The sequence below is a fragment of the Mauremys mutica genome, chromosome 12 (assembly GCF_020497125.1).
Source record: "Mauremys mutica isolate MM-2020 ecotype Southern chromosome 12, ASM2049712v1, whole genome shotgun sequence".
Taxonomy (NCBI): Eukaryota; Metazoa; Chordata; order Testudines; family Geoemydidae; genus Mauremys; species Mauremys mutica.
In genome coordinates, this window is record NC_059083.1 from 20,914,915 (window position 1) to 20,938,318 (window position 23,404).

Sequence of the window (23,404 nt, forward strand, 5' to 3'; positions counted from 1 at the left end):
TTACTTTCGCTGCTAAGTTCAGAGAAGACTGCAGCCATTCTCTCTCTTGTAAGTCTACTGTCGAAACCACTTGGGTCATTACACAAGGCCATCCAGGCATCTGCTACAACAGCAGTAGATCTCTGTCCAGCAACGGAAGCTACATGTGGATCAATCAAACAGCTACCCATTGAAAAAGTACTGGAAGAAGCAAAGACTTCAGTCCAGAAGTTGACTAATGAAGGCATTTATATTGAATCCTCAAGTGAAGAGGACAAGAAGTGTTTGTTAAGACAACTGAAAAAGTACACAGACTTGATTCTTCAAAATCTACAACAGCGACTTCTGGATTCTACTCAACCTCTACGTAGCTTTTACAGATCCCTGTCCTATAAAACACCGACAGTTGAGTGGAGTGAGGCACTACCAGCAATGGGGCTGCCATGTGCTCAGGACAGAATAGAGAATTTGAACACAGAGAGGAATATCATATGACGAATGAATGAAGATTTGACTTCAACTTCTTTTTTATCATCACTAGTGGCTTGACGCGATCTTTGTTCTGTTTCCTGGGATGAAAGAAGTGGGAATTCATCTCTTGCTACTCCCAGTCATGACAGCTACAGTTGAGCGTTCTCTTTCCTCATTGACTAGAATATTGTGTTCTGAAAGTATCAGAGGGGTAGCCGTGTTAGTCTGGTTCTGTAGAAGCAGCAAAGAGTCCTGTGGCACCTTATAGACTAACAGATGTTTTGCAGCATGAGCTTTCGTGGGTGAATACCCACTTCTTCAGATGCAAGTGCACTTGCATCTGAAGAAGTGGGTATTCACCCACGAAAGCTCATGCTGCAAAACATCTGTTAGTCTATAAGGTGCCACAGGACTCTTTGCTGTGTTCTGAAAGATGTCGCCTTCTGCCTGATCATGTGAATGAACTAATGAGCATATCAACTGAAGGAATGGAAGTACTGGACACACGAGAAGCCACCAAAGATGAACACGTTGCATTCAAGAAGTTCATTAACAGAGTTGTGCAAAACTACAAGAAGAAACCAAGAAGGATGTAAATGTTGTGCTTCATGGAAGACTTGAGTAGCCAACTTTAATTTGCCTGATGATTTTAAATCTAATAAAATGGTCATGAAACATTTTTCAGTTTTTACTATGGTGCCATAGGGATTTGGGGATTGGTCCTGCTTTGAGCAGGGCGTTGGACTAGATGATCTCTTGAGGTCCCTTCCAACCAACCCTAATAATCTATGATTCTATATAGGGTGGCCAGACAGCAAAAGTGAAATATCGGGGTGTGGGTGAGGGGTAATAGGAGCCTATATAAGAAAAAGACCCCGAAATCGTGACTGTCCCTATAAAATTGGGACATCGGGTCACCCTAGATACAGCCCACCTTCGCCCGCACGGTCTCACCCCCATCGGCCCTGACCTTCCCCCCCCGCCCCGTTTCAATTCCTGGGGAAAACACCGCACGCAGCGCCCAGCCGCTGCCCGGTTGCCACGCGGGGCTGCGGCCAGCAGGTGGCAGCACCGCCCCGGGCCTGGGAAAACTGCGGGGGCTGACGGGATAGTGGCGGTCACAGGAGGGTGGGGCGTGTTTGCAGCTGGACAGACGGACGGGGAGTTGGCCGGAGGAAGAGACCCGGTCAGCAAAGGTGGGGGGGGGTGCATGAGCGGGGTTCGGGGGTGCACGGGCAGAGAGGGGGGTCGGGGGGTGCATGAGTGGGGGGGGTGCACGGGCGGAGAGGGGGGTCGGGGGTGCATGGGCAGAAAGGGAGGCAGGGGGTGCACGGGCGGAGAGGGGGGTCGGGGGGGTGCAGGAGTGGGGGGGTGCATGAGCAGAGAGGGGGTCGGGGGGTGCATGAGCAGGGGGGTGCACGGGCAGAGAGGGGGGTCGGGGGGTGCATGGGCAGAAAGGGAGGCAGGGGGTGCACGGGCAGAGAGGGGGGTCGGGGGGTGCATGGGCGGGGGCGGGTCGAGGGGATGCACGGGCGGAGATGGGGGTCGGGGGTGGGGGCCGAAGCACAGGGTTGAAGTGGGGTGCGCGGGTGGGGTGGGCGGGACCCCAGTGATCCCCTCCCCCGTTGGGTGGAATCAGCAGCGGCTCTGTGGGGCTCAGACGGCAGGTGGGTGGGGAGCTCCCTGGGGCTCAGCTGGAGTCTGGCCAGGAACGGGGCTGTAATTATCCGCCACCGCCTGGCGGGAGAGAGGAAAATAGCCCGGACTCCTGGGTTCTCTCCCTGGCTCTGGGAGGGAAGTGGGGTCTAGTAGTTAGAGCGGGGGTGGGAGCCAGAACTCCTGGGTTCTCTCCCCGGCTCTGGGAGTCTAGTGGCTAGAGTGGGGGTGGGGGGGGGAGCTAGGAAGCCTGGGTTCTCCCCCTGGCTCTGGGAGGAGAGTGGGGGCCCGTGGTTAGAGCAGGGGGGCTGGGAGCCAGGACTCCTGGGTTCTGTCCCCGGCTCTGGGAGGGGAGTAGGGGCTGGTGGGTTAAAGCAGGGGGGGCTGGGTGCCCGGACTCCTGGGTTCTGTCCCCGGCTCTGGGAGGGAAGTGGGGTCTAGTGGTTGGGGCAGGGAGCCAGGACTCCTGGGTTCGGTTTGAGTCGCTCTCATCTCTTTCAGGATCCCTCTGGCATCAGGATGTTCTTCACGTGTGGCCCCAATGAGGCCATGGTGGTCTCAGGTGAGTGGCTTCCCCGCCGGTCTCATGTGGGAAGAGACACTCCCAGGGTGGGAGCCTGATGCTGCCCCCTCTTGGGACCCCTAACCCCCAGCCCCACCCCCGCACCCCGGCTAAGACCTGGGCCTAATGCCCGAGCTCGTTAGGGGCCCGATCCCCGGGAGAAACCCGGACCAGGGACTGGAGTCCGAGCCCCCACAGCACAATGGGAGAGCTCCCCCCCAACCCCCCACTTTTGGGACTCGCCCGCCCCACAGGGGAAAGGCCCCGTGCCCCATCCCCTGCCCCTCTGAGCCAGCCTGAAATACCCACCAGTGAAGAGATGGGATCTGAGCCAGTGACATCACCTGCTCCCAGGGGATAGGCCTGCGGCGGGGGCGGGGGCACTAATCTGATGGTTAACGATCAAATCCTCTTTTCTGCGTCACTAATGGCCACTGGGAGCAGCAAGGAGCAGGGTGGGGGGCAGCGGGGAGCGAGGTGGGGCTCGGCAGGGGGCGCTGGGCTGCGGGTACCGGGGCAGGGGCTCAGCAGGGGGCACTGTGATGTGGGGGGGGGGGCTCAGTAGGGGGTGTCCCAGCTGAGCTCACTTCCTGCCTCCTTAAAATTTCCCTGGTGGTTTCAAATTGTTCAGGATTCATTGCATGTTCCCCAGCCGCCCACCCTAGAGGCGGCTGCATCTCAGCGGTGTCCCTGTTCTACACAGCTGTTCCCCAGCCACCCACCCCAGAGCTGGCTGCAATTCAACGGCGGGCGAGCCCTCCCCGTGCAGCGTCGCTGTTCCACGCGGCTGTTTCCCAGCTGTCCCACCCCAAAGCCGGCTGCATCTCAGCACCCAGCGGCGGCTAACATTCTCCTCCCCTCCCCCTAGGCTTCTGCCGCAGCCCCCCAGTGATGGTGGCAGGGGGCCGGGTCTTCGTCCTCCCCTGCATCCAGCAGATCCAGAGGTGAGTCTCCAAAACCCCCCTCCACAGAGAGCCCCTAGGTCAGGGCTTCCTGGCTCGTCCCTGCGCTCCCCAAGTCTGTAGGAGACCCCCCCATCACCCTGCTGGGGCAGGGGTCAGAGCTCGGGAGGGATCAGCGTGTGGGGGTGGGGATACCGGGCCGGATGTGTGCATGGGGGGGTCCCCTCTCCTGACCCCCCTGCTTTCCCCACAGGATCTCCTTGAACACGCTGACCCTGAACGTGAAAAGCGAGAAGGTTTATACCCGGCACGGGGTCCCCATCTCTGTCACCGGCATCGCCCAGGTAACCGGCGCCCCCTGACTCCGAGGTCGCCACGGAAACCCCAGGGAGGAGGGAACAGGGTTGGGATCACCTAGGAAACCAGCCAGCTACCATGGTCCCCGCAGTGGTACCTGCCACTGGCACCACTCACCCCCATATTTCCCCCAGTGGTACCTGCCCAGCCTGGCTCATACCCCCTCCCTCATTTTCCCCGATGGTCCCTACCCAGCCTGGCTCATACCCCCCATTTCCCCATTGGTACCTGCCCAGCCTGGCTCGTACCCCCCCCATTTCCCCAATGGTACCTGCCCAATGATGCCGTGGGACCACAGGGACAGAGCCCCCTTGACCACCATGGATATGGTCTCTGGGCAACTGTTGTTGGGGCGCAGGCAATAGCCTCCTCCTCTTAAAGGGGAAGGCGCCCCACCCCCCGAGCATCCCTAGGATTCGCAGGGAGGGCTGTCGGGGGCGGGCACAGGGCTCCATACCTCCCTCCCCTCATGGCCTCACTCCGGCAGGTGAAGATCCAGGGCCAGAACAAGGAGATGCTGGCGGCCGCCTGCCAGATGTTCCTCGGCAAGTCGGAGAGCGAGATCACCCACATCGCGCTGGAGACGCTGGAGGGGCATCAGCGGGCCATCATGGCCCACATGACTGTGGAGGTGGGGGGCCGGCAGCTGCGGGGGGGTCAGCCCCCTGCTGGGGGGTCAGACCTGCCTCCTCTGTGTGTGTGTCTGTCTGTCTGTCAGTCTGTCAGCGCCCCCTGATGGGGGGTCAGACCTGCCCCTCCCGCCCCAGTGTGTGGGTGTCAGCGCCCCCTGCTGGGGGAATCAGACCTGCCCCCTGTAGGTGTGTCAGCGCCCCCTGCTGCGGGGTCAGACCTGCCCCCAGTGTGGGTGTTAGCGCTTCCTGATGGGGGGTCAGACCTGCTCCTCCACCCCCCCGGTGTGTGTGTGTCAGCGCCCCCCACTGGGGGGTCAGACCTCCCCCGCCCCGGTGTGTGGGTGTCAGCGCCTCCTGCTGGGGGAATCAGACCTGCCCCCCCATGTGTCTGTCCCAGCCCTGCCCCGACTCACCCCTTGTCTCCCCGCCCCGGGCAGGAAATCTACAAGGATCGGAAGAAGTTCTCGGAGCAGGTTTTTAAAGTGGCCTCTTCAGACCTGGTCAACATGGGCATCAGCGTGGTGAGCTACACGCTCAAGGACATTCACGACGACCAGGTAAGGGAGAACGGCGCCCCCTAGAAGGGACAGGCCCCGTGTGCTGTACAGCCCGGAGCCAGCCAGTCCCTGCCCTGCCCCAGGGCGGATGGGAGCCGGCGCCCCCTAGAGGGGAAAGGCCCCGTGTCCCATTCCCAGCCCGGAGCCAGCCAGTCCCTGCCCTGCCCCGCCCCAGGGCGGATGGGAGCCGGCGCCCCCTAGAGGGGAATGGTCTCCAGCCAGGCTGCGTGGCGTGACTGAGGTGTCTGTCTCTGTCCCGTTCTCCCCCTCCCCGCCACGGCGTTGCCCCAGGATTATCTGCACTCGCTGGGGAAAGCCAGGACCGCCCAGGTGCAGAAAGATGCCCGGATGGGAGAAGCTGAGGCCAAGAGAGATGCCGGCATCAAGGTGAGAGCTGGACATGAGTGCAGGGTCTGATCCGGGGGGCAGGGGGATTCCAGCTGGCTGGGTCCATGGGGGTCTGATCCGGGGGGGTGGATTCCGGCCTGCAGCTGTGACCCGGGGGTGGGGGGCACGGGCTAGCCTGGCCCGTGGGTCAGACAGGGCAGGGGATACCAGGCGACCCGTGGCTCTGACGGGGGCAGGGGATACCAGCCGGCCCGTGGCTCTGACGGGGGACAGGGGTTACCAGCCGGCCCGTGGCTCTGACGGGGGCAGGGGTTACCAGCCGGCCCGTGGCTCTGACGGGGGCAGGGGATACCAGCCGGCCCGTGGCTCTGACAGGGGACAGGGGTTACCGTGGCTCTGACCTCCACACCTGCAGGAGGCCAAGGCGAAGCAGGAGAAGCTCTCTGCCCAGTACTTAAGCGAGATCGAGATGGCCAAGGCGCAGCGGGACTACGAGCTGAAGAAAGCCACCTACGACATCGAGGTGAACACCCGCAAGGCCGAGTCCGACCTGGCCTATCAGCTGCAGGTGAGACGCCCCTGGGGACAGGGGTAGGGGGATCAGGGCCCCCCGATGCCAGCCCCCGGCCCAGGCACCATGGGACACTGTAGCTGGCAGGGCAGGCATGTCCATGTGATGGTGGCCAGAGATGGCCAACCCACAGCTGGTGACCTGTGACCCCGACTCCGATGCTGACCTTTGACCCCCTGCAACTTGACCCTGGACAGCCTGGTGGGTTGCCCCTCTTGGCCTTCTTCCCTGCCCAATGACTCCACCCTTTGCTGTTGGCATCCCCTGGCCGACCCCCGGGGGCATCTCTGGCCCCACACGTCTTCACCACCCAGCGGCATCAACCACGACCCGTCCAGTGGCATCGGTTCTGGACCTGTGACCCCTTTGTCCAGGCTGACCCCTCCCCCACTTCACTGATGTCAGCTGTTGACCCTTGACCCCCCCATGGCCATGTTGACCCCGGCCCTAGCTTGGAGGCGTCGGCTCTTGGCTCATGACCTCTGGGTGATGGTGACTTTTGATCCTTGTTGGGGTCAGTTCTTTATAATAATAATCAACCCCCCAGTGTGGACCAGACTACCCCCAACATTGACCTTTGACCTGCCTCAGTGGGGTCAGCCTTCCCCCCCCCACACCCCCCCTCCACGGTGGTGTCCCTCAATCCCTCACTGTTGCCGGTTCTTGACCTTTCACCCCTTGAATCCTCTCAAATCTTCACTTACAAATGCCAGCGGTGTTGACCCATGACCCCCTCGACATTGACCTCTGACCTCCCAGGGGGCGTTGGCTTGACATGAACCCCGGGTGTCCGTGGTGGCGACGCCCATTGGCGCAGGCAACGTTTGACCCCTTGCCCCATGGTGTCAACTCCCGCTGCCTTGGCCCTGCTGACCCCCCCCCCCCCCGGCGGTGCCCCCCGACCCCTCCCCGTGCAGGTGGCCAAGACCAAGCAGAAGATCGAGGAGCAGAAGATGCAGGTGCTGGTGGTGGAGCGGACCCAGCAGATCCAGCTGCAGGAGCAGGAAATCATCCGCAAGGAGCACGAGCTGGAGGCCACGGTCAAGAAGCCGGCCGAGGCCGAGCGCTACCGGCTGGAGAAGCTGGCGGAGGCCCAGAGGTATCACCCCACCCCCCGCGCCCATGCTGCCCTCCAGCCACCCCTGAGACCCAGCTGGGCCGAGCGCTTCCAGCCCAGACACCGCCCCACAACCCCTTCCCAGCCGGAGCCGCGGCCTCACCCCGGCGCCCCGTCCCCGATCCACCCCGGGGCTCCCTGCCAGCCTCAGCCGGCCTCCCCCCACACGGTGCCCCACCTCTGATCTCCGTCCCCTCCCCCAATGCCCCCGCCAACACCCTGCCCCTCTCCCGCCCCTCCCCTCCCCATCCCACGCCCCGCTCTGATCCCCTCCTCAGCACCCTGCCCCTTCCCTCCCCATCCAGTGCCCTGCTCCAATCCCCTCCCCCAGCACCCTGCCCCTCACCTCCCCCCCACCCCATCCTGTGCCCCACACAACAAGCCTCATCCACCGCTCCTTCTCCTGAACCCCCTGCTCACCCCTCGGCACTCTCCTTCCCCACTCCCTGCCCCCGAAACCTCTGCTGCCAGCTCCTGCTCGCGGCCCCTCCGCTCAGCGTCCCACCCCCCCACTGCGCCGGAGTCACTGACGCTGCCCCCCTGCTCCCTCCCCAGGTGCCAGCTCATCATGCAGGCGGAGGCTGAAGCAGAGTCCCTCAGAGTGAGTCTGGCGCTCGCCCCTCCCAGCCTTGTGACGGGAATGAGACCCAGGCCGGGACGGCAGCGTGGGGCTCTCACCCCTAGCGGGGCTGGAAGCCGGGATGGGACCCAGGCGTCCGGGACGGCAGCGTGGAGCTCTCACCCCTAGGGGGGCTGGAGACCGGGATAGGACCCAGGCATCCGGGACGGCAGCGTGTGGCTCTCACCCCTAGGGGGGCTGGAAGCTGGGATGGGACCCAGGCGTCCAGGACATCGGCATGGGGCTGTCATCCCTAGGCGGACTGGAGACCGGGATGGGACCCAGGCGTCCGGGACGGCAGCGTGGGGCTCTCACCCCCTAGGGGGGCTGGAGACCGGGATGGGACCCAGGCGTCCGGGACGGCAGCGTGGGGCTCTCCCCCCTAGGGGGGCTGGAAGCCGGGATGGGACCCAGGCGTCCGGGACGGCAGTGTGGGGCTCTCACCCCTAGGGGGGCTGGAAGCCGGGATAGGACCCAGGCGTCCAGGACGGGAGTGGTGGGCAGGGTGCTATCCACCCCCGGCACTGATCATGCCCCCGTCCCCCCCCATGCAGGTGAAGGGGGAGGCGCAGGCGTTCGCCATTGAGGCCAAGGCGCGGGCGGACGCCGAGCAGATGGCCAAGAAGGCGGAGGCGTTCCGGCAGTACCAGGACGCCGCCATGGTCGACATGCTGCTGGAGAAGCTGCCCCAGGTGAGGCCAGGGCCGGGGGAGGGCAGGATCAGCTCCCTGGGAGACCCTACAATAACAAAGCAGCCTAGCCCAAGCCCTCCCGAGAGTCCCTGCAAAAACAACCCGCCCAGCCCTTGTGGAAAGCCGTAGCAAAGTGGCTCACCGCCAGCGTTTAAGGTAGACCCTACAATAACAAGCCTCAGCCCTTCCAGGAGACCCTACGATAACACCCCAGCCTGCTTGGCCCCCAGCTCCACAATAACAAATCAGAGTGCACGGCCCCCAGCCCATATGGGAGGCCCCGTGATGAGAACCCAGCTCACCCCCCAGCACTTAAGGGAGACCCTACAATAACGGAGCGGCGTGGCGCCCCTCCCCCCAGGTGGCGGAGGAGATCAGCAAGCCGCTGAGCTCGGTGAAGAAGATCACCATGGTGTCGAGCGGCAACGACGGCGTCGGCGCCGCGAAGATGACGGGGGAGGTGCTGGAAATCATGAGCAAACTCCCCGACACTGTGGAGAAACTCACGGGCATCAGCATCTCCCAGGTACCCGCGCCAGGACGCCTGGGTTCTATCTGAGGGGAGGGGAGTGGGGGCTAGTGGTTAGAGCGGGGAGGGGAGGGGGCTGGGAGCTAGGACTCCTGGGTTCTCTCCCCAGGGCTGGGAGGGGAGTGGGGCCTGGGGGTTAGAGCAGGGGGGCGTTGGGAGCCAGGACTCCTGAGTTCTATCCCTGGCTCTGGGAGGGGAGTGGGGTCTGCGGGTGGGAGCCAGGACTCCTGTGTTTTCTCCCTGGCTCTGGGAAAGGAGTGGGGTCCAGTGGTTGGGGGGCGGGGGGGGAGGACTGGGAGCCAGGACTCCTGGGTTCTCTCCCTGACTCCCTTCCCCCATTGCTAGGGGGTCCAGAGGTGTCCGTGACTCTGTTCTGCGATCAGGGTTCCTGGGAGCGACGCGCTGACACTGCTCCCCCTGTCGGTTTTGCCTCCCGCTCACAGATGACTCAGAAGAAGCCAGGGCGAATGTCCTAGTCGCTGGAAGTCAGGGGGGCTCTGCCCTGAGCTGTGCATGTCCCTGAGCCGCCCCCGCCCCGTTCTCCTTGCTGTGTCTGCATCTCAGGCCCCCCCTCACGCTGGCTGCCCCCCGAGGGGGGGACGTGTGGGGCGCCAGCCACCGAGCCCCGTGGGTCAGTGCTACCTCTCGTGTACCCTCGCCAGCCCCCCAACCTCTCCCCCTCCCTGAAGAGCTGGGGGGGCGTTTGCTCCCCACGCCACCCTAACCTGCACCTTGTATTCCTGGGGGATCAGCCCCACAGCCCCACCCCCTCGCTCCGTCATCTCTTCACATCCAAGATCATCCTGAGGAAGACGTTCCGTCACCTCCAGCTCGGGACCGGCGGGCGCCACGTCTTGAAGGAGGTGCAGCTTTGGAGTCTGATTTCTCAAGAGCTGCAGCGTGAGGAACAAACCCTTTATACGGCCGGAAAACTTGGGATTTCCTCTTTTCAACACCACCAACCTCTTCAATCTGCTCCTAATGCCGCCTGAGATCTCTCACCTTAAAGCCCCACCGTTGTCAGAAGCCTCTGGCTTCCTTTTCCCTTGCACCCGTCCGGATTTAGCAGCTCATGTCTCTCTGGTGGCCAGAACCACAAGTAAAAGTCAGATACCGGCTGAAAGCCGACAGCCCCGGCTTCGAAACAACACTGGCCGCACGTCTCTACCTTGCGGCACTGGTAAGATACCAGCTGCTGAAGCAGAAAGCGAGGCAAGAAGGTCATCGGACTGATGTGACATGTCAGGTCGGCCCTTTGGCGGCTCCCTGGAGCTCGGTATTTCATGGCCAACTGGGGCTGTAGACGCCTTAGATGTCCCTGCATAGCAGCAGCCCCCACCGTGGGGCAGGAAGACAGGAGCGAACCCCTTTTTGGGGAGGGGACGGGACATAGCACCCAGGATCCAGCATTCCCAGTGCCTGTGGATGTGGGGTAGACACCGGGGGAGGAGAGTTGGGGTGGGATGCAGCTGTGGGTCTCTCATTGCCATTAAGGGGCACGGGATGAAAGGGGGCGGGGGGGATTTCAAGCCATTGCCTCCTTTCGCCTCCGCTGCCGACACTGATTTTCACTCACTTGCTGTGGCCAAAGTAAACTCTCCCCCCACCCAGCCATTCCTGCTGCCCCCAGCTGGGCCACTGGGGGCCAATCTGAGAAGGAGCCAGGCCCCTGCCTCCCTCCACCCCCAGGGCTGGATCACTGCCAGTCCCCCTAGGGGGGAGAGGCCCTGTGCCCCATTCCCCAGGCCCTGCCCTGTGGCTGGCGCCCCCTAGAGGGGGAAAGCCCCATATCCGTACATGCACCCCCAGCTGCTGTACCCCCCTCCACCACTAGGGGTTCCCCGTCTCATGTTTCCACCTCCCACGATGTTCCCCCCCCCGCCCCCCAGACTTGTAGTGCTGCCGGTTCATCGTGCTGGGCCCAGGGTTTAAGGCAGAAGGGGGGGGGGGCCGGATCCCACCTTGCCCCCCCCCCCCCCGCGTGTGTGTGTGTCCTGGTGCCCCAAATGTGACGGGTGCATGAAGGTGCCTTCTCTGCCCCAGTGATTGTACGTGAGCCTGTGTACGTGTCACCTGGTACCTGTCCCCCAGGCCATTAAACGCCCCGGTGTGTGAACAGCCCCGATCTCCTGGCGCCTCCGTCTCTTGGGGGGGGCAGGGGCCGTGGCGGGTTGGGGAGAAAGCTGGAGATTCAATGTGTTGGGGGGGGGCAAAGTGCAACACCCCCTGCTGAGCCCCCTGTGCCCCCCATCCCCCTCCTTCCTGCAGCACAGCGCCCCCTGCTGAGCCCCCGGTGCCCCCCCACCCTGCTCCCTGCAGCACAGCGCCCCCTGCTGAGCCCCCGGTGCCCCCCCCACCCTGCTCCCTGCAGCACAGCGCCCCCTGCTTAGCCCCCGGTGCCCCCCATCCCCCTCCTTCCTGCAGCACAGCGCCCCCTGCTGAGCCCCCGGTGCCCCCCCACCCTGCTCCCTGCAGCACAGCGCCCCCTGCTGAGCCCCCGGGGCCCCCCCACCCTGCTCCCTGCAGCACAGCGCCCCCTGCTGAGCCCCCAGTACCCCCCCCGCAGCACAGCGCCCCCTGCTGAGCCCCCGGTGCCTCCCCACCCTGCTCCCTGCAGCACAGTGCCCCCTGCTGAGCCCCCGGTGCCTCCCCACCCTGCTCCCTGCAGCACAGCGCCCCCTGCTGAGCCCCCGGTGCCTCCCCACCCTGCTCCCTGCAGCACAGCACCCCCTGCTGAGCCCCCGGTGCCCCCCCACCCTGCAGCACAGCACCCCCTGCTGAGCCCCCGGTGCCCCCCATGCACCCCCTGCTGAGCCCCCTGTGCCACCCCACCCTGCTCCCTGCAGCACAGCTCCCCCTGCTGAGCCCCCAGTGCCCCCCCACCCTGCTCCCTACAGCGAGTACCCCCTGCTGAGCCCCTGGTGCCCCCCCCCCCTGCTCCCTACAGCACAGCGCCCCCTGCTGAGCCCCCCCATCCCCCTCCTTCCTGCAGCACAGCGCCCCCTGCTGAGCCCCCGGTGCCCCCCATCCCCCTCCTTCCTGCAGCACAGCGCCCCCTGCTGAGCCCCCGGTGCCCCCCCATCCCCCTCCTTCCTGCAGCACAGCGCCCCCTGCTGAGCCCCCGGTGCCCCCCCTCCCCCTCCTTCCTGCAGCACAGCGCCCCCTGCTGAGCCCCCGGTGCCCCCCCTCCCCCTCCGTCCTGCAGCACAGGGCCCCCTTCTGATCCCCCGGTGCCCCCCCATCCCCCTCCTTACTGCAGCACAGCGCCCCCTGCTGAGCCCCCGGTGCCCCCCCACCCTGCTCCCTGCAGCACAGCGCCCCCTGCTGAGCCCCCGGTACCCCCCCCCACCCTGCAGGAGTCCCTCATAAGCTGCCAAGCTCCATGGGGTGAGCTGCAGCCTGCCAGGGCAGAGGGCTCCCTGTGCCCCCCCAGCACTGACCTGGGGCCAGCACTGACCAAGGGGGGGGCACCTTCCTGAGCCCCTTGCCCCCACCCCAACTCCAGGGGCAGTCGCTGGGGCCTGTGTGACAGCCAGCTGTGGGTTATACAGCTCAACACCCCCCCCCCCCCCCCCCGCCGGCTGCCTCCATTGATGGGGGCCGGGGGCTGGTCTGGAGGAATTGAACGGGGGGGGGGCACCATCCAGCTACTGTAAAAGCGAGGAACAAATCCTGCTGAATGACCGGGGGGGGGCACACATGCCCCAGCTCCTCACTTCTGACCCGTGGCCCCCTCCTTTAACCTGGGGGGGGGGGTGGAGGAAGCGCAGGGAAAGGAAACTGGAGGGGTGGGGGCAGAGCAACAGGAAGTGGATCGAGAGCCCGGCCGAGGGGGGGTCCCTCTCCCCCCTGCTTCTTCCGCGCCACGTGGCACCGCTGACATCGCCCCACCCCAGCAATGAGCTCATCCCCTGGCCACGCCCCCTCCCGCCCTTCCCTGCCCCACAGCTGCTGCCAGGCAGGAGGGAGGGGCCCCGGCCGTGCTGGGGGGCAGGAGGGAGGGGCCCCAGCAGTGCTGGGGGCTGGGGAGAGGAACCCAGGGCTGAGCTATCAGGGGCTGCACACCAGGAACGAGGGGCACCGCAGAGCTGGGGAGCTCAGGAACGAGGGGCACGGAGAACCCCAGGGCTGGGCTAGCAGGGGCTGGGGGGCAGGAATGAGGGGCACCACAGAGCTGGGGAGAGGGGAGCTCAGGGCGGGGAGGGGGTGAGGGGCACCGGCAGAGCTGGGGAGAGGGGAGCTCAGGAACGAGGGGCACCAGGGGAGCTGCAGGGCAGGGAGACCCCCCAGGGCTGGGCTAGCTGGGGTGGCAGGGGGACTAGCCAATCGGGGCAGGGAGAACCCCAGGGCTGGGCTAGCAGGGGCTGGGGGTCAGGAATTAGGGGCACCGCAGAGCTGGGGAGAGGGGAGCTCAGGGCAGGGGGTGAAGGGCACCGGCAGAGCTGGGGAGAGGGGAGCTCAGGGCAGGGGGTGAAGGGCACCGGCAGAGCTGGGGAGAGGGGAGCTCAGGGCAGGGGGTGAAGGGCACCGGCAGAGCTGGGGCTGGTGGGATCAAGACTCGGGGGGAGGGGCTGTGATTTGCGGAAGTTTTTGAGACACCTAAAGCTACGGTGCTGAGGGGCACAGGGGCTCCCCCGGCCACCGTCACAACCCCCCCCCCCCCCCACACACACACAGACAGAGCTCTGAGAGTCGGGAAAATTTAAAAAAAATTGGTTTATTCTTGCACAGAACGTCGTCTTTTCAATATGAAAAAAGCAGTTAAAAAAACTAGAGAAAGATGGAGCAAGCGAGGGGGGGGGACAAAACGAAACACGCTGAGCAGATGAGACAGAGCCGGAGAGGACAGAGCTGAGCTGGAGCCAGGCCCGAGCTAGCCTGGGGGGAGGGGGGCCCCATGGGTGGGACCTCCAGCTGCATTGTCACCTATCAGCTGGAGCCCACATCAGTTCCCCCTGCCCCCCAACTCCCTTCCCCTTTAATTCCTCCAGGGCTGAGTTGTCTCCTCTCACGGGCTTCAGCTGGTGGGAGCTGATTCCTGGTGCCAGGACCTTGGGGTCCAACGGAGCCCCAGAGAACACGGGCAGGGGGACAATCTACCTTCACAGCCTCTCCCCTCGCACCGGTTTACACCCCCCCCACCTCTCACCCCCTCCCTGCTCACCGGAGCTGTCAGGGCCTCTCCCCCTTTGCCTCCAGCAGGACCATCCCCGAGCCTGAGATTTTCCTTTCTGCCGCACGGCCTGCACTGACCCTTTCCCCAAAGCTGCTGAGATGGCAGAGACCAGCTCCCTGAGCCATCGCTCTGTGGCCTGGTGCCCTTTCATCCCTGGCTCAGCTGACTTATCTAGGGCACTGGGGGGGACAGAAGGTATGTGGGGGGGTCCCCTGCTCTGGGGCCAAATTGATACAAGGAAGAGAACCTCCTGCCAGTCTCCCCCCCCCAAAAAAAATCTGTGGGCCAAATTCTCAGCATAGGGGCAGGAATGGAAATGAAAGGGGGGGATGCCCCCGCCTGGGAAAGCTGGGGGCTGACCCCCCAACAGAAAGCACATTGACTAGGGACGCCAGGGACGCACCCTTTGAGGGTGTGGGCAGACCAGGCAGCTCCAGAACTTGCATCTCCTACAGCTTTGCAAACATGCTCACGTCCAGCCAGGAGGGGGAGGAGTTCCTTGACCGAACATCTCTCACCAAAGTAGCAGAGCCATAAATCCAACCCTGGGGTCCTGGAGTCCCCCTCCCACAGCAAGGGGGGGGGGCAAGACTCCTGGGTTCTATCCCTTCTCCCCTCCACTAGACGCTCCTCCCCCAAGCCCCACTGCATCCAGCCACAGGCTCATTCTCCCTGAGAAGGAAGGTGCAGCAGAGGGACTTGCTAATGGCAAAAGCAAAATTGAATCTCCTTCCCCTAAGTAGGGCCAGATGTTTCTGCTAGGCCTGCTCTGCTGCTTACCTTCCTCCTCAGCTGCCGGTATTGCAAGGCCAGTTCAGGGCCACCTCTTCCTACTTTCTGCCCAGTCTAAGAAGCAATCAACTAGACTTCCTCAGGTCCGGACCTGCCTCACATCCCCCACCGGCTCCAGTGGTGGGGGAGCTCCCACAAACCAATCTACCTTGTTCCTGCTAATCCACTTCACAGCTCCCACCTCTACTGGTTTTGCTACAAGAGTTTGGCACCTGCCTGATGCTACCTACGGGATGACACCTACGTGCGAGAAGCTCCTTCGATAAAAGCCCGAGCAGGAAGAAGTCAGCAAAGAGGTCGCTCTCACAACCTGGCTCCAGTTTGCTAGGCCAAAGAAGGGACAACCTATCAACCCTGCTTTGGGACTTTTAAACTTGCACATCCCTTGTGTTACATTTCAGGTCTTAAACAATCCAACCGAGCCCTCTGTTATCCCCACACTCCATCTTCTCCCATCCCTGAAGAACACCTCAGCGAGATGAGCATGGGCTGAGAAGAATCACCAAAATTTAAACTCCCTCTTTGAGAGAGAGCAGAGGAGAGATGCCATTGGATGCAGACAGCTACAGAGAAAGGGGATCTGACTTATTGGAGACAGAACCTCACAATAAGTTAGTGCTGGGGAAGAAGAGAAGACAGATGAGGGATGGCAGAAGTGGCATCTCTCGCTCCGATGCCCAAGCTGATGTTTACATGGGAGATCACAGAACCGGAGTAAGCTCAGCCCTGGAGGAACCTGGATGGAGAAGACAGTTGAGAGGGAAGGAAGAAAGAAAATTGGAACATGATGCGATGTGGGTGTTTGGTTTTTTTTTAAAAAAAAATTAATTTGTGCCGGTGCATTTATGGTGGCGGGTGAAGCTTCAAGCTTCTTCTTCAGCCTCTTCCCCGAAGTCCTCTTCCTCCTCGGCCGTGGCATCCTGGTACTGCTGGTACTCGGACACCAAGTCGTTCATGTTGCTCTCCGCCTCGGTGAACTCCATCTCGTCCATGCCCTCGCCCGTGTACCAGTGGAGGAAAGCCTTGCGGCGGAACATGGCGGTGAACTGCTCCGAGATGCGCTTGAAGAGCTCCTGGATGGCCGTGCTGTTGCCGATGAAAGTGACGGCCATCTTGAGCCCGCGGGGCGGGATGTCGCACACGGCCGTCTTGACGTTGTTGGGGATCCACTCCACGAAGTAGCTGCTGTTCTTGTTCTGCACGTTCAGCATCTGCTCGTCCACCTCCTTCATGGACATGCGGCCGCGGAAGACGGCCGCCACCGTCAGGTAGCGCCCGTGGCGGGGGTCGCAGGCCGCCATCATGTTCTTAGCGTCGAAGACCTGTTGGGTCAGCTCTGGCACGGTCAAGGCCCGGTACTGCTGGCTGCCGCGGCTGGTCAAGGGGGCAAAGCCGGGCATGAAGAAGTGGAGACGAGGGAAGGGCACCATGTTGACGGCCAGTTTGCGGAGATCAGCATTGAGCTGTCCGGGGAAACGGAGGCAGGTGGTGACGCCGCTCATGGTGGCCGAGACCAGGTGGTTGAGGTCGCCGTAGGTGGGGGTGGTGAGCTTGAGGGTGCGGAAGCAGATGTCGTACAGGGCCTCGTTGTCGATGCAGTAGGTCTCGTCCGTGTTCTCCACCAGCTGGTGGACGGACAGGGTGGCGTTGTAGGGCTCCACCACCGTGTCCGAGACCTTGGGCGACGGCACCACGCTGAAGGTGTTCATGATGCGGTCGGGGTACTCCTCCCGGATCTTGCTTATCAGCAGCGTGCCCATGCCCGAGCCGGTGCCGCCGCCCAGCGAGTGGGTCAGCTGGAAGCCCTGCAGGCAGTCGCAGCTCTCCGCCTCCTTCCTCACCACGTCCAGCACCGAGTCCACCAGCTCGGCCCCCTCCGTGTAGTGCCCCTTGGCCCAGTTGTTACCAGCTCCGCTCTGGCCTGTAGGGGTGGGGTGTAGGGGAAGAAGCCACAAGCATTGGGCTAAGGCACTGGGGAACCAGCTGCTCCTTGGCCAGCCATGCCCCCAAATTACCTCCAGTGGAGTCCCCTGGGGGGGGGACACGTGCCAATTCCCCCAATGGTCTAGGAGGAACGAGTTAAGCTCGCAGATCGGGGGGGGGAGTGGGGGAAAGAGATGCCACATTACCACGGCATTTAAGTGGCCTCCAATTCTTAGACAGGAGAACCTAACACAGGCCACCGCTCTGCGAACGTGGCCACAAGTGAGGGACGCACCTCTAGCTCCAAACAGTCAAGTGAAGTCAGCTGGGTCCCCCCACACATGCCCCACACCCCCCAGATCAGACAAGGCCCATCTCAAAGTCACAACCCGTTGGCCACTCCAAAATTTTGGGGGACTGTCCACAGGTTGCTGCTAGGTCCAGTCTGGACTCAGTTGAGTCAACGAAGCTTAGAAACTCTGGTTCAGACTCTAGACACAACCCCACCCTTGTTGCTACACGCGGGCCAAGATTGGGAGGTCTCAACCACTGGTGCCATGGTTGACGCAACCCAAGTGGCTGCTGGGTAATTCAACCCCAGGGCCCCAGCAGACGGCACGGAGGGACAATGGGAACCTTACCGAAGACGAAGTTGTCTGGTCGAAAGATCTGGCCGAAGGGACCGGAACGGACGGAGTCCATGGTGCCTGGTTCCAAATCGACCAAGATGGCGCGAGGGACATATTTACCACCTAGAGGGGAAGCGAGAAGAGTCTCAGCAGGGGTGGGTCAATCAAACCAAGAGGCAGCAGGACGGTCTTAGGGGGCCTGGGTTATCCAGGAAGAGGCATTTGGGGCTGATTCAAAGCCATGGGTGCAGAGGGATCCCCGCAGTCACTAGACACTAATGCACTGGAAGGGTTTGGTCTCAGCCATGTGGGAAGAAAGTGGGGGGGGGGGGGCTAGCCTTTGGGGCATCTGGAATGGGGGCGGTGCCCTCGATCAGATCAAACCCAGACATGGCATGGGGAGTGGAACAGACTGGACCAGGACCAAGCCACAGAGTATTTGTGGGGAAGGATCCCTGGAACCTCCCATTCCCTGCATATAGGGGAGGGGGACTGGCTCAAACCATGGGAACGTGGGGGGAGCACTAAATCTCCACATACCAAACCACGGGTGTTTGTTGGGGGGAAATCGGACCGGCCCACGTTCCCTAGGTAAAGGGGTGTCATGCGTCCTACCCCTGACCAGTACCTGTGGCCTCGTTGTAATAGACGCTGATGCGGTCGAGCTGCAGGTCGCTGTCGCCGTGGTAGGTGCCGGTGGGGTCGATGCCGTGTTCATCACTGATCACCTCCCAGAACTAGGGGCGACAGCAAGGGGGGGTGTCACTGGGGTGGCTGCCTCCCCCCCATCCCTGTACCAGCCACCCCTCCCACAAGGGGACACTGCTCTTCTCGGGGAGAACCCAGCTAGCGCTGTAGCTGCCGGCCCAATGGGGGTTACCCCAGCACAGGGGAGGGGTTACCCCACCTGGCACATCCTCATTAGCTCTGCCCCCCCCATACAACAGGCACATGATGGTGCCACGCCCACCCTGTGCAGCCAGCCAGAGCCAGCAGCGCCCCCTACAGGTGATCACAGCCTGGTCCAGACACAGGGGCTTCCCCTAGGACTGCACCTCCCACCCCCCTCCCAACCCCGGCCGGCCATGTGGGGGAAGCAACACACCACGCTTGCCAGGCTGCCCCCTAGTGGCCGAGGAACCCCATGAAAGTTTGAGGTGCTGCTCTGACCCCCTGGTGGGGGTATTATGATGTCTCCTCCCCCCTCTATGCCCATCCTTAGGCTGGGGTGAGAAGTGACCCCTGAGCATGGGGGGGGGCAGGGTAAGTTCTGCCCCCCCCCAGCCGTATCTCTGGGGCTCTGGTGTCCCCAGCACTGGGGAGGCTGGGACATGAGTGGCCAATCTCTCCTCCCCCCCCCCCCATGTGCATATGCAAGGAACCTGTCCTGTGTCCCGTCCCCCCCCTCAGGACAGAGCCCTCTCACCCCACCCCCACTAGGGCTGGTGGTAAAATCCCCCAGGGTCCCCCTCTGACCAGCAACGGCCTCCCAGCTGGGCTGCTTTACCCTTTGTCCAGGGCTGAGAGAAGCCCCAGCGGTCCCGGTCCCTCCCCACGCTCAGTTGTGGTCTCAGCTCCCGCAGGGCTCTGCTCTGCCTTGCCAGGGGGTGGGCCGGGCGCTCGTCCCCTCAGTCCCAGCTCCAGGGAAGTGACGCCTGAGCCAGCGTTGCCCCCCTCCCCCCCAGTGCAGGGCAGCCACAGCACGGCCCCGCCAGGAAGCGATGGCCAAACCCAGCCACGCAGGGAACAATTGCTACTGTTTAAGATTTCCTCTGCCGCCCGAAGCGCTCCCTGGCCACGTGCCTGCCCTAGAACCCCGCAGCATTCAGCCGCAGCAGGGATGACGCTGCTGGTGGCAGCGGTGGGATTGGTTGTCCCCCTCCGCCCAACTGAGCTCTACCCATTACATGCCCCTCCCCCAGCCCCAATGCAAATCCAGCTTCCCGCCTCTGAGCGGAGCAAAGAGCAGATGGCGCCCGGCTGAGCCGAAGAGACGATTCCCCACCCCCGCTTGCTGCAGGCTGGCGGCTTCAGCTCTGTTCAGCCACTTCTCAGCCACAGCAGGTGTCAGCACTCCTGGGCTCTGTGCCTGGGCTCGGGGAGGGAAGGGGGATTTAGTGGGTTAGATTGGGGGGGCTGGGAACCAGGACACCTGGGTTCTATGCCTGGGCTCAGGGAGGGAAGGGGGGGTCTAGTGGGTTAGATCGGGGGGGGGGGGGGAGAGGAGGTTGGGAGCCAGGACACCTGGTCAGTTAGTCACCTCTTATGTCACCCCTTTGCCAGCTGCTTTGAAGGGAGCGGTTGGCCATTGCAGAGCAGGGCGTGGGGCTGGCCGGCCATTAACAGATCATCCCAGCTGTGCTTAGCCCCAGCAGGGTGTGGTTAGGGGCCGACCCAGGCCCCTGGGCTCAAGGACAGGGACTGTTTGAACAGGCTACCAGTGAAATCAATCCACCGAGGGGTGGGGGGAGGTAGGGTCACTGACTTCTGTCCCCAGTGGAGCCTGCCCCCACCCCCAAGCCTGCTTGGAACAAAGCAGCGTGTCAGAGCATCTGTCACAGATAACAGCTCTGTTTTCCACCCCCGCCCCCACCACCAGGGCCCCGCCCCACCCACAACACAAGGGCAGCCAAGCCGACCCCGTCACCATCCCAGGCATTTTTGGCGCCATGGGTCACTGCACCAGGAAATCCACCCCCAGTCCCAGCACTGATCTCAGCAACTCTGGTGTCAATCTGGAGTGGATCTGGATTGACAACCGGGGTCACTGAGATTGCATTTACACTGTATTGTAAACCCGGGGCTGTGGGACCCCAGGCTTGTGGACTCGGTCGTCCTCACTGCATGGTAAACCTGGGCTTACCATAGCTGGGGGTTCACAGCCGTGATAACACGTCCACACTGCACAGACCTGACTCGGGGCTGCGGCTTGGACCGCGTCCACACTGTAGAAGACATGACTTGGACCATAGCCGCAGCTGGACTGGGGCTCTGAGCCGCCCCCTAGCAGGGTCCTAGGTTTGAGCGTTTGCTGACCCGGGTCAGGCTGATTTGTGTGTGGACGGCAGGGGGGCTTGGGCCCTGGGTCAGAGCCCAGCTTTAATACACAGCGTCGCCAGACCCTGAGTCAGCGGATTCCGATCTCAGGGACCCTGGTGCAAATGCAGAGCGATTCCAGATGGAGAAACGGAATGGCTCTAACAGATGCCAGGAAAGCTCTTGGGGAGGGGCAGAAAAAACTGCTTTACATTTCCCCAATCATCCCCGCACAGCCCAGCGCCCGGCCTCCTCGCTTCAGGATCCCTGACACAGCTGCTGCAATACAAACCCATTATTCTGGCGGCTTCTGACGGAGCAGCCGGGTCTGGCTCTCGCTGCAAGAATTTGCTGGGCCGGGTCTCATTAGAGCCCGACCAATCCACCCACCCAGGCACAGCAGAGACCCAGTTTTAAAGCGAGGAGGGGGGACTGGATCTCCATACACGGGATCTAGGCAGATCAGCACCCCTGTGATATCGCCTGGCTGAGGGGCCGGCACCCATTTGCCAGCCACACCTAGCACCTGGCAAACCAGGTCAGGCAGAGGTGAGGCTGGGTGGGGCTCAGGATGAGGCGTGTGATGCAGGAGGGGGAACATCCCTACAATTAAAATAAAAATTCAGGGCCTCTTAAGCGATCCAGATGCTTCCACAGAAGCAATAAAAAAAACCCGATGGGCCCATTTAGCAGGGATGCTCCTGGTTCTGCACGGGCTAAAATAAAGTCTCTTTGTCCCCCTCATCCACCCCACCAGGCGGAGAAACCCAGCGCCTGATCCAGCCAACTGCTGGGGGTGGGGGGTGGATTTTGCAGCCATCCAACTGCAAACAGGCCCTTCTTTAGGCACAAAAAGTCCCTCCGTGTCTAGCGCCAGCAGCCGCCTGGGGAACCCCCCCCCAGCCGTGCAAAGGCGCCATTACAGGCGCAAAGGATGCGGTGTCTCAGTTTAAGCTGAAGATCCGATGTGACTCCGGGGCGCTGGGGGGCGGATGGGAAGGGATCGGGCTGGGCGCGGACCGCGGCTGGGCGCGGGGAGCTCCGGGAGGGGGGGGTCACGCCAGCTTCGCAGCCGGCCATGTGGGGCCCGGCAGACAAAGAGGTGGGGAAGATGGTGGGGGGTGGGGAGGGAAAGGGAGGAGGGGGATGGGCGGTTTGGCGCCAGAAGTAACATTCTTGATTTGCAACTGAAACAAGATTTTTTTTTTCTCTTCCCCCCATTGCAACATTTTACCGTCGCGTTTTTCACCCCAACTGCAACACTGTAATTGACGGTTTGCAAAGGGACCGAGGAGAGGGAAAAGGCCTCACTCCGGATCTAGCAAGCGGGGGGGGGGGGTCGCTTCTGGACATCCCCCCCCCCAGGTGCTTAAACCTATTACACGCTGAGTAGGGTGACCCAGAGAGCAAGCGTGAGAAATTGCGACTTCTTTTCGGGGGGGGAGGGGGGGAGATCTCGTTGCCTATATAAGGCAAAGCCCCTAATGCTGGAGAACAAATACCCCCCCTCTCCACCGACTAACGGAAGAGAAATGGGGGGGGGGTGTATTTTGCCGCTAGCTAACACAAGATCTGGAAGGGGGCTCGGCCCCCCCCCCCAGCAGTTAGGGGAGGAAAATGGCCCCTTTCACCGCATCTCTCGCCCCTGGCGGCAGACAATGGAGATCAAAGGGCGGGGTTGAAACGAACCAGCGGAGAAAGAGGACGTGAAATTAGCCAGCAGCAGAGAGGCGGGCGGGGGAAGAGACACTGGGTTAATCCTCAGCCGAACCGGAGCGGGGGCAGCTCTGCCAGGGGAATCCGGCCCCGCTCCCCAGCGGAACCAAAGCCAGATCCCTGCAGCGCCGGACACCGCCCCCCCTCCCCCAGCCAGCAGCAGGCGGGTTGGGTTTGGCGCTAAAAGATGGTACCGCGCCGCTTGAAAGCGCGTAGCGGGCGGGGGGAGTTTCCTTCCTGTCCCCCCCCCCGCCCATCCCCCTCTGCAACCCCCCGCCCCCCCAGCTCCCCTGGGTCTGAGTCATCTGCTGCGCCGGCTAATCCCATTAACTGCAAATCGCCTTTCCAATGCCGGGACGGGCTGGAACCCGGAGTCTAAAGTCCCGGGTTTAAAAAAAAAAAAAAAAAGGATCAGGAGGGCTGAACTCAAAACGGAGCAGCAGTTTTAAATCCGGATTAAAAAAAATAGGATGGGAAATAAATCGAGACCGCTTTCTAAACGCGTCCGATCCCCGCCCCCCGAAATGCTCACACCACCCCGCCTTTATTTTAACTGCCAAGATCAAGCCGCCTCCACCAAACTCGCCCTGCAAGAGGAATAGCCGCTGCCCCTCCCCCCGCCTCCCCAAAAAAATCTGGGGCGGAGGCATTTCCCCCCCTTCGGGAGATCCCGTATTTTAAACCCTTTTCCTCCCTCCCCCCGAATATGCTGGGGCCGCTCCCCCCCCCCCGCTCACGAAGCCCCATTAATCCGGAGGCGCACGAGGCTCCCCGCTCACCTTGGCCCCGATCTGGTTGCCGCACTGGCCAGCCTGGATGTGGACGATCTCCCTCATCCTGCCTCCCTTTGGTCTAGCCGGAGCCTGCGCCCTTGGACGGAATGGAACGCTGGGGAGCTCAAGGTTCTCTCCGCCGAACGCACCGGGAGCGAACGTTCCAAGCGGCCGAAAAAGCGACAGCGAGAGGGGCTGGGGCTGATATAGACAAAGCTTTTATAAGCTGGAGGGCGGCCAGCCCGACGATTGGCCCGCTGGGATCACGAGCGCGGAGCCCATTGGACAGGAGAGCCGCGGACACGTAGTGTGGGGGGGGGAGCAGGGTGTGGACCCGAGCGCAAGGGGTGCTGGGAGTTGTAGTCTC

At 62.7% G+C, this 23,404-nt stretch overlaps 2 protein-coding genes across 3 annotated transcripts; one reads left to right on the forward strand and one right to left on the reverse strand.

Annotated features, from left to right (window-relative positions):
* The first annotated feature begins 1,577 nt into the window (after positions 1-1,577).
* Positions 1,578-10,917, forward strand: LOC123344885 (flotillin-1-like). 2 transcript variants are annotated; one of them, XM_044981377.1, is made up of 13 exons: positions 1,578-1,646; positions 2,608-2,668; positions 3,537-3,612; positions 3,824-3,914; positions 4,415-4,558; positions 4,997-5,116; positions 5,408-5,503; positions 5,880-6,032; positions 6,953-7,134; positions 7,708-7,753; positions 8,326-8,463; positions 8,825-8,989; positions 9,436-10,917. In XM_044981377.1, exons 2-13 carry the CDS (start codon positions 2,626-2,628, stop codon positions 9,466-9,468), a joined length of 1,287 nt encoding a protein of 428 aa, XP_044837312.1. In that variant the 5' UTR covers positions 1,578-1,646; positions 2,608-2,625; the 3' UTR covers positions 9,469-10,917. The 2 variants fall into 2 exon arrangements, with proteins under 2 accessions (XP_044837312.1, XP_044837311.1); XM_044981376.1 differs by having other exon boundaries at positions 1,580-1,636.
* Positions 10,918-13,689: 2,772 nt separating this feature from the next.
* LOC123344880 (tubulin beta chain) lies at positions 13,690-23,201 on the reverse strand. Its single transcript, XM_044981371.1, has 4 exons — positions 23,044-23,201; positions 18,141-18,249; positions 17,525-17,635; positions 13,690-16,881 (listed from the first exon to the last, which is right to left on the reverse strand). The coding sequence occupies exons 1-4, from the start codon at positions 23,098-23,100 to the stop codon at positions 15,824-15,826; spliced, it is 1,335 nt and encodes a 444-aa protein (XP_044837306.1). The 5' UTR covers positions 23,101-23,201; the 3' UTR covers positions 13,690-15,823.
* Between the last annotated feature and the right edge of the window lie 203 nt (positions 23,202-23,404).